The 10489-nt window shown below is 29.0% G+C and overlaps 1 protein-coding gene across 6 annotated transcripts in view; it reads right to left on the minus strand.

Moving 5' to 3' along the window:
- Positions 1-10489, minus strand: part of LOC102674460 (neuronal acetylcholine receptor subunit alpha-7) — a 362879-nt gene that overhangs the window by 6260 nt on the left and 346130 nt on the right. For all 6 annotated transcript variants that reach the window (XM_006623887.2, XM_006623889.2, XM_031514304.1 and 3 more), the window contains one exon: positions 1634-1743. In XM_006623887.2, the coding sequence (XP_006623950.1) occupies positions 1634-1743 (110 nt within the window). The remainder of the gene's footprint in view (positions 1-1633; positions 1744-10489) is intronic.

Below are 10489 nucleotides of genomic sequence, written 5' to 3' on the forward strand. Positions count from 1 at the left end.
GGAAATAATGGCATGGAAAAGTACCGCGTGGAATTTTTCGTAGCCCGTAGGATTCTCGTCTCCGGTTGAAGTACGTTTCCTCTTGGTTTATGAAAGTTCTAGTAACCAACGGCCAAGAGGAAGTGCTAACGCCTCGAAGGCACTTTAAACTTTCAGCGACTAAAGCACTGTCTTTAATGGCTGTAATGGCCACTGCGGATAAGGGCTGAGTTTTATGAACGAAAACACCAGCTACATTTTGCATACATCTGTCAAAGTTTTCTCTCTCTCTCTTTCTCTCGCGTTTCAGTAAACTGAACAACTTTCGAAAGCTTGTAATTCAATCTCAAGTGCGAATATCTCGCTCTTCGTTATTCGTCGAGAGTTTATACATTATTATCACGAATTATGCAACAATTTATTATTATTATTATTTTTTTTTAGTATTATTAATTTTTCCAGATTTTTTTCTTCGTTCAAGAGATTTATATTAAAAAAGATGAAAAATTATGATATAACGATATTTACTGTTATAAACATAATTATATTTCATTGAATTATATAACACGAGTAAATATCGGAAATGTTGAATTATGAATTATGATTTACAAAACTCTTTCAATCTGTTATTTTGTTTGTTAATTTGACTGATTCTTTACATATTGAATTTTTATTAGATGTTATGTTTTATATATATTAATTTTTATGAACGAAATATTAATGCGATAATAATATGATATTATTATTAATATATTTTAAAATACATATTTTAATAGTAAAATTGTAAATAATAAAAAAAATAAGCGAAAATAGTACTGTCAATTTTAATTTAATAATAAGATAGCAACAATAACAATGTAAAATAATTATTTTTTCTCTTGTTTGATATAACTAATCATAGAATATATTACAAAAAAGAAATTTTTTCTCAATTTATATTTTCTTTTTTAGTTCATAATGGAAGAACGTCACGCACATTCGGATTTCTTCTTTTGTTATTTTGTGAATAACACAATCGATCAAAGATAAAATCATATTTATTCTTTTTATAAGCGAGATAACTTGATTTATTTTCTTTCATGATAATACAAAGATTAAATGACTAAAAATATCAAAATAAGAAAAGAAATTAATTTTTATATTATAAATGCAAAGAGAACATCTTTTTAAAAGTATAATAATAATAACATATTACACAACATAAGAAATATAAAGAAAAATATACATTATGAATATACTCAAATTACAATATAAATGATGAAATTCAATGTCATATGTTTAATTTATTATTATTTTTAACTTTTTTCGACTTATTTGTTTTTTAAAATTCAGCAAATGAGATAATTCGAATTATGAGTCATGGAATAAACTCGATTTCTGAATAACAAATTAATCATTGATTTCGTTTTTTTACATAATAATCAAAAATATTTAATGATTTGATTCTTCATCATGCAAAAACTATGTATTATTAAATCAATTGTTTGAAATAAATATTAAAAAATTATATTCTCTGCTTTTATTTAAAGTTTAAAATTCTTTGGATCAATGATTTGGATGATGGAATACATAAATTAACAAATTTCAAATAGAATATTACGGTCGAAAAAAGTTAATACAGAAAATTCGTGATAATTTAAAGCAAATCTCTTACCCACGATGGCATCACGTATCTGTCGGGCGTTCTGTGATGAAAGTTCAGCACCAACACTGTCAGAACGACGCTGCTCGCCACCATGAACATGATGCAATTGAAGTACGACCCTGAATTCGGGGTGTTCCAGAAGATACCCCGAAGAAAAGAACATAAAAAGGAGGCGATTAGTCACGGCAATGGATCGAGGGATCCACTCGATTCGTCTCTAAGAATGAAAGACTGTAGGGCTACTTCAAAAATATTCGATGATAAATCAAATTCTCATCGAATCGTGTGATCGTTCTTCCTTTTCGTGTTAACCTAATTGTTTCACCCCTGATAATCTTTCATTCGTTTCAGTGACCATCCTCGCACACACATACGCGCGCATTAAGGATTTGTTCAAACAGATTCGAGGATCGAGAGTAGTTGAAATAAGTATTTACACAAGAAATATTAAATTCTAATTAACCCTTACCATTCATATTTAAGATATTATTATCTATATGTACACGTGTATGTACACATAACATAATATTTATTGCTTGCGAATTATTTCAGCAAAATCAGTTACTCATATTAATATTTAAAAATTATCCAATTTTTAAATTTATTTTTGTACAAAAAATTATTTTGTAAATTTCACTGGCTATTGACATAAAAATATGAATCTTGAATCCTTTATATTTTCACATTATTATTAGATATTTAAATAATTCTTTTCTGCAAAAGGTAATAAATTGAGAAAATAATATTAACATGAGCAATTACGTATTTAAATTTTCAATCATAATTTCTTTTCTAATCGACAAGAAATAAATACATAATCGATTATCTTTCACATTTCTACATATATAATTTGTTTACAATCTTATCATCTTTCTCGATCCTGAATCTCTCTAACACTCGTGATCCAGGGAAGAGCACGCATTCTCACACGATCACATAACGTTTTCCCATTCATTCCTGGCGATCCTAGGTCGTGTTCCCGCCGATCCTTTTGAAGAGGATTGTACCAAACGAGGAGGAGAGAAATGCAGAGACGAAGGAAAATTAGGCGAGCGAAGAACGAAGAGAAGTTGGAGGGAATAAAAATTAAATAAAATAGAAGGAAGAATATGGAAGAAATAGGCGAATTGTAAAACGAGTAAAGCGAATATTTGCATGCATTCGAAAAACAAATAAGCGATTTCGCAAAAAATGTTTTAACTTTAGTTTTATTTCCGTGCCAACGATGTTGAGAGGACTTGTTATCACATCGTTCCTTAATGCTGTGATATTTTTGATTCTTATTTGATGGACACACGGTATATAGGTGTTCGAAGTAGAAAATTTAAGGGATAATTGTAGAAATATCAGTTGAGAATTACTTGTACAAGTTATAAACAATTTTGTTTTCGGTTGGATAAAAAGAAATGGAGATAGAGCTATCTTATTCCATCTCCAATTCATTTCATTAAATACAAAATTGATTGTAACTTAAAAATATGATATTATATTTTAACAAATATTTTTTGCTTTTATCCCTTTTTTCTTATTTTTATTTTGAAGTTTTTAGAAGTTTCTTCATTTAATTTTTTGACTTGTTTCATTCAAACATTCTGTATATAAATTCTGTATAATTTTTATGAGATAAATTATGTGATATCTTTTATATCTATCGTTATTCATGTACATATAATTTATCATTCTCTTAAATTATTTAAAAATTGTTGCTCGATCATAAAATTCAAAATTGCAAAATACGAAAATTTTTAAAATAAACGATCGTGCACAAAGAACCATTAAAGATCCAAATTAACGCTGAATTTATTTTTTCTCTTATATGTCCTTTAATCCAGAATATTAGAATTCTGAAATCGAAGAATCATCTCATAATTTATCTTTTATCAGAATTTAATTTAATAGATCCAAAATAAAATCGTAGATCTTGTATAACCACGCAAATTAATTTTAAATTTGTCCTTTGTCGCACAATATCTTTGATTTTAGAATCTAATATTCACGATGTTATATAGGATACGAGTAACGAAGTGTTAAGGAACACTTTAATAACGTATCCTCTCGTATCGTTTGTGGCGGTGTGCATCGCTAGCCTGGCTTCTACATTTTGAAAGGGAAACATCTAACACATTGGCATGCAATTACTAGAAGGATGCACAAGTGCCTTGGGTATTATAGCGCACGAATAATTGTTGTCTACGGAAGGATGCGCAGAGCATTCGCATAGAAGCTGCTCCAAAGAACGTTCTAATGAAATTAAAATTAATCCACGTCTCGTTTCTTTTTTTTTCTCGTTCAGGAAAGACGAACGAATTAGTATGCGACAGACTTACTGGGAGTTGTTAATTGTATCCCCGATCTGAACAGCGTTTTTGTGACGGATGTTTTGTCGTTTTCTGAGGATTATTATTAGTCACAATATTTTCGCCAAATATTTTTAGTTTTTTGAAAATCGTGCAATAATAACGTGTGTGTAATGTGCGTGACTTTGTTAATTTGTTAAGAAGATAATAAAACTGTGAAGAAGAAAATTTGTGCGGTGTCGTTATTCGTAAAATAATGAATATATTTTGTGATACGTACTGGTGTGGAATGTATAAAATATTAATTTAAAACAAGTTTTTATAAAAATAACACTTTTATCCAAATTATTTCCCTCATATTTTCTGTAACAATCTCTATAAGCATTTCATTATCGTTAGATTTGTCAAACTTAAATCTCTTTTTTATATAATCATACGTAAAATTTTTATTATTATACACAAATTCCGCGAAATTTATTAAAGTTTCTTTATTTTCTCGTCAAAATTTCATATCCTTATACCCTATATTTTATTTTATCAGAAAACCTTGATAATGCAAATCCATCATTACGGTCAAATAATCATGATTTTCCGGTAAACGATCGTACGGATAACGTTACTCAAGAACGTTAAGATAAAATGAAAAGAGAGAAAGAAAGAAAAAAGAAGTGAAAGTAGAAGGAAAGGGTTAATCTCGGCGCGCGAGAAAGAGAGAGAGAGAGAAAGCAACGTTAAAGAGGGCAGCTTTTAAAGTATGGATTATCTTCATAGCGGAGTTTAACGGCTCCATAAAGGCTGTCGTAAGCGTCACTGATGTGATTAATCGTTGTACACGAAAGCGGTTACCTTCGTCCTTTATTAATGAATTCTAAAGCGAACGTCAGTCTACATATTTATAACTTTTGCTTCGTTTAGATACAGGCGTACTTCTTTTCGGTACTTTCACGCTTGAAATTTCTCGAGCCAAGAAGGGAGAAGGGGGTTGGATGACGGGATTTATTAAAGGAAAATGGAAATTCACGATGTGCTAAGCGAGTAAGATAGTTTCAGATCTTTCAGGAATCGAATGAATTATGATTCATCTCTCGGTTTTGCACGTGTATTTTGATTCGTTTGTCACATTGCGTGTGATCGATTTGCAAAATAATTTTTAAGATTGTTGATTAATTTAAATTTTCTTTAACAAAATATTTTTTACATAATACTATGCAATTGGTATGAGTATTATATCATTATATTTAATCGAATAAGGAAATTATATAGGTGAAATGATCGAAATTAGACAAGATTCGAATTTACGATCGCATTCAATTACGTTCATTGAATCATCAGTTGCATATTATTTTTTACTTCAAAGATACTTTAAATATCGTTTAAGATATTAAAAGTGTACGCAATTTGTTAAAAAATTATATATATAGTTTCAATACTATTAAATAATAATATTTAATACAAGATATTTTTCTTTATAGGTTTTTAAATAGTATAATAATAATTAAAAATTAAAAAAAATATCTTAAATCTTCGAATATATGCATTTTATAAACTACTAATCTCATTTCATAAATAGAAACTCGAATAGAAACTAATCATCTTCAATTTACAACTAAACAACATGATCAATGTAAAATATAATTTAACTTTTCCTATATATATATATATAAAATAACACATATAATCACGTACTTTGAAACTTCACGACTCAAAAGTATCATTTCAATTATTTTTCCTCTCTACATCATCAGAAAATATCAATTCCAAAACCCTCCATTCCAAACCCTCGAACTATCCTTTGCCAAATACAAATACACAGGTGCCTCGGAAAATATTAATAAACCATCCCCTTTCCTTTTCCGGCGCTGTATTTTCCAATCAATCCCCCCCTCTTAACGATTCCACATCCATCTCTCCCTCCCGTTTACACACCGACCTGCTCCAAGAAGGATAAAAAACACGTTTCCTTCCTATCCATCCGCTTCACGGATGGAATCTAAAATTCATGCTTACCCTTAAACGTGAACGCGGTGTTTACGGTAAACGATTATCCTCAGTCGGATATAGGGCCTGGTAAACAGGCGTGGGCGTATATTTATTGCATGCACACGTAAGCAAACAAGCTGCACGGTTTGCACCACGGAATCACGCAAATTGCGATGATCTGTGCACAAACGCTTTTCGCGTAGTTTCATTAATGTGGGGGATGATAGCTTCACCGATGTTCCCGATCGTTCGCGGATTCGCGAGGCAGAATTGATTCGTGAATGAATTTTGATTCGTGAAATAAAGAAGGGGGAGGGAGAGGAGGAGTGGTGGAGTGACAACGGGATGCCTCGAGAGATCGATATCGAATTTTTTCACCGTTATTTCGTGCGTGAGATGGAAGGTCGATTATAGGGGAATTAATTGGGGAATGGATATATTTGGAAAATAGAGGGAGTTCGATTTGTCAATGGGTCGGTGAAAAACTGAATAATTTTTTAACATGGATACAAGTAAATATGTAATATTGGGAAAAATTAAGAAATAAATCTAATCGTTTGCGAATTTATTTTATATTTGAATAGGTTGAAGTTGAAAAGTAACGTAGATGATGGGGATAAAATGTGTTTGAAAAGGATGATTTGTTTCTTTAGTAAGAGAAATATTGTATTGCAAAAGATAAATTAATTATTGATTTGTTATTTGGAATATTCATTCTGTGTTTGAATAATGAATCATTTGAATAGTCAAACTTCGAATAATCAACTGTAATATTGTCTATATACAATTCCATTCAACGTTGTTTTAGAAAATTAAAGATTTTATTTATGTTCCATTGTTATTATATATACTTATTTTTAATTATTCATATCAAATTATTTTCTTTATTTATTTAATTTAAATCAATTGCTTTGTAGAAAATTTCTTTTATTTTAGAAAACATGATTTTTATTAAATAATTTATTTATTTTTGTCAAGTGATTATTAAAATTCTCTCTGTATCGAAAATTCATATTAAAACCAAACTCTAGATTTAGTATATTATATCCATACATATATATGGATATATGGAACTCTCTAACAATTAATATTTTGAATCATTAATCAATAATGACCTACTTTGTATTGGCCAAATATTCATCGACTAAAATATTATCAATGAATATTAAGAATACCCAGATAATTTCTAATAAATTGTAAAACGAAGAATGTGAAAAAATCGAAACGAGTTACGCAACGTAATTGAAATAAGCTTCCTGTTTCAGTTCACAGAAAACGAATTTACGCTCGATTAACTCGGCAGATGATTTTTCGTTTAAATATGGAAAGGATACGGAATTTTTTCAACCGATGCACCGTCAATATGGATCACACCATTCATTACACGGTCTAGTTAGCAACGCGCGTTTAATTAGCTGTTAAATACCAGTATTTGTGTCGCATACGATAAACAAAGGGATGTATGCTTGCCCGTCGTTCAAACAAGAGATTTATTTGAAAAGGATGTGAAATTTTTAGTGGGGAATTTTATCGACCTTTGATTCCGATTGGTTTGATTTTTCGGTGTTCTCGTATTTTTTATTCTGGTTTATTTTATTTGTTTTCCAGGTACTGAGATTATCTGTATATTTTTTGCGTGAAAAAATCATCATAGTTTACTTTCATTATTATTCTTAGGCATAAATTAAACGAATAATGTATAAAAATATTTTAAAGTTAACGATCTATTTTAAATCGTGAACATTTATTTATTGATCATAATGTAAATAATTTGATGATATTTTATTAGCTATAAAAAATATTAAAATATTGTAAAGAAAAATATGATTGAAAATTTGGACTAAGAATTTATTTGAAGAAAAATGACGAATAGACAATTTATTTTGTTTCTTTCACGGATAAATAAAATATTTAATAAAACAAGAATTGTGTTTCTAAGAATTTTGAAAAATATAATTATATAATTATAATATTTATTTGTATGAATAATTTTATAAATATCTAATTATTCTAATCTTTTATAATTTAAATTTCCTTCCAAATTTCTATATTAGAAAATAAAAATAAAAGTTCGGACAAATAAAAGAAAGAAATCACGTAAAAATATATTGTGTATCAAACTGTGATATATTTTAAAAGGTTCTGATTACGGAAAAATAGATGAGAGTGTTAAATATTGGATAATATTGGATATGCAAAATGTGTTCGAGGAATGGTATGTAAATCGCGTGTTATACCGAAACATTTATTACTTTTCATCGTTCACATGCTTTCCCATTCCCCGTTCCTACGATACTGGAAATTCGAACGATTCGTTTTACAGCGATCGATTTTACGAATTTTCATCGGTGGGACATGATCCATCAGTTGAAAGGGTTGCAACTTTGATGTATATGGGTTTACAAACGTGTTGACGTATAAATATCGTGCAAAATGGTTGCCAAAAATGTTATCTTCGACAAGATTGAATCGAAGATGGAAAGTAAATATCTTGGAAGCTTTGAAAATTTTAAGAAAATAAAAATTCTTCGAGCTTAAGTTTTGTTTAACTAAAGTTAAAAATTTTAAGAATATATTTCGATATTATGTGATTTCTATTTATGTTTAATAATAATAATAATAATAATTTCCTTTATTAATTCCATTTATATAAAATAATTTATAGTTTATTATTTGTATATGTACGTATTATATTATTTGCTCTTTTGTTTTCTGTCAAGTCTACTGATACGTATCATTTTATGCTTTATTTTAAAATGGCTGACCTCAACTCATGGTGTTTGACATTTTCATGGAATGGTTCCGAATCCCTGTTTCGAAAATGAAAATGTCAACCTGTGAAAGTGTTTCTGACAACAGGGAATTTTGTGGATTTCATTGGATTCTTTCTTTTCTGAATATATAATATATAATATTTTACAGATAAATTTTAAAATATATATATTTTTTTATTTCTAAATAAGAAGAAAATATTTTCAGAAATTCATCTTCTCTCTCTGAATGATTTATATTTTAAAAAGTTTTATAATCTTAAGATATCTACATACAAAATCATTTTCAGATATCATCAATCAAATTTATTTATACTTTGAAAATTTGAAAATATTTTAATATTTTAGTATTTCATTAATTTTAATAATTTGAAATATCGAAATATCATCTTGAATAATTTTACACAAGTACCATTCAACTTTTAAAGAAATATGTACATGATAACATATCCATCCTAACGAAATTAATTTGTGAACAATTCTTTAATTATTTTTCCAAATCGTTTGCTCTAAATTCCCAATAATTCTATTCCATTGTGAAAGCAGTTATTTCCCAAGTCTCTTTCTATTAAAACACGTACCATACATACAGACTCAAACTTGTTTTTCCCTTCAACAATTGAAAACCTTCATAACTCAAGCATCGTAAAATCTTTTGACGACACTTACAATCCATCTTTTTCCAATTTCTCCTTCGTTTCTATCTCCTCGCTTCCCTCTGGAGTTTTCTTTCTTTTCCAGATCTCCTCACCGTTCAAAGAGAAAACTCACACCCCCTTCCACCCTCTATTGGATCCTTTTCATCGATGGTCCTCGTTTATTTCGACCTGATCCTTGATTACTTCGAGCCATCGCTTTGGTTACTACGTCACGTACAGCTCGTTCATCCCCGTTCTCTTATCCAACTAGCTGTTTTCTCTTTTTTCCTTTTCTTTATAACAGCTCCTTCTTAACTTTCCATCCGGTGTCCATTTCGTCGCTCGCGATTCCATGCTCTCAATCTGTCGTTTGATTACTTCACAGATTCAGTATCTTCCGCTGTCTTTTAGTTACTTTTTGTTACTTTCGTTAGGACAGATTTACCTTTTACACTTTTTCCTTTGATCATTTAATCTCATTTCATTCGCTTCTCCTTTTCAATTTGACTCGTCTCCTTTTCTTTTGCACTCGCTATACCTTTCGTCTTTTTTTTTTATCATTACTTGTAAATGAATAATTATCTGTTGAAAGATTGTTGAGATATTTGTGTATATTCAATTTTACTTGGAAATGAAATAAAGATACAATGATCATAATGTAATAAGATTTTTAGATATTTCAGAATATTTTTTAATGTAACTGTTTTGTTTAACATTTGTAAATATAGTAAGTACAATTGAGAAGTAAAAAAATAAGGAGGATAATATAGATATTATTAACGTATTCTTATGTTTTAATTATTTTAATTTCCAATCTTTTTAAATCTCTTTTTTATTTATCCATTCTTTATTTCCTTTTCTTTTTCTTACTTTCCTATTCTTCTTTTCATTTCTCTATACTATTTTGTCAAAATTGGAATAAATCATGAAATTTCAAAAGTGTTAACTAATTAGAGTAGTATAGAACTTTCCTGTATCTTTCCTCAGATCTCTTTTTTTCTTTATTCATTTTCTTTATTTCCTTTCCTTTCCCTCTTCTTCTTCTGGCTTTTTTCTCCATTCCTACTCCTTTTCCCCTTTGCCACTTTATTTCTTTCAATTTACCCTTCTCTTCCTCGTGTTCCATGTTTTATTCTTTTCCTTTGCTCCCATTTTATCCTCGTCTGGTATATATATATA

Source organism: Apis dorsata, unplaced genomic scaffold, assembly GCF_000469605.1.
Source record: "Apis dorsata unplaced genomic scaffold, Apis dorsata 1.3 scaffold_968, whole genome shotgun sequence".
NCBI lineage: Eukaryota > Metazoa > Arthropoda > Insecta > Hymenoptera > Apidae > Apis > Apis dorsata.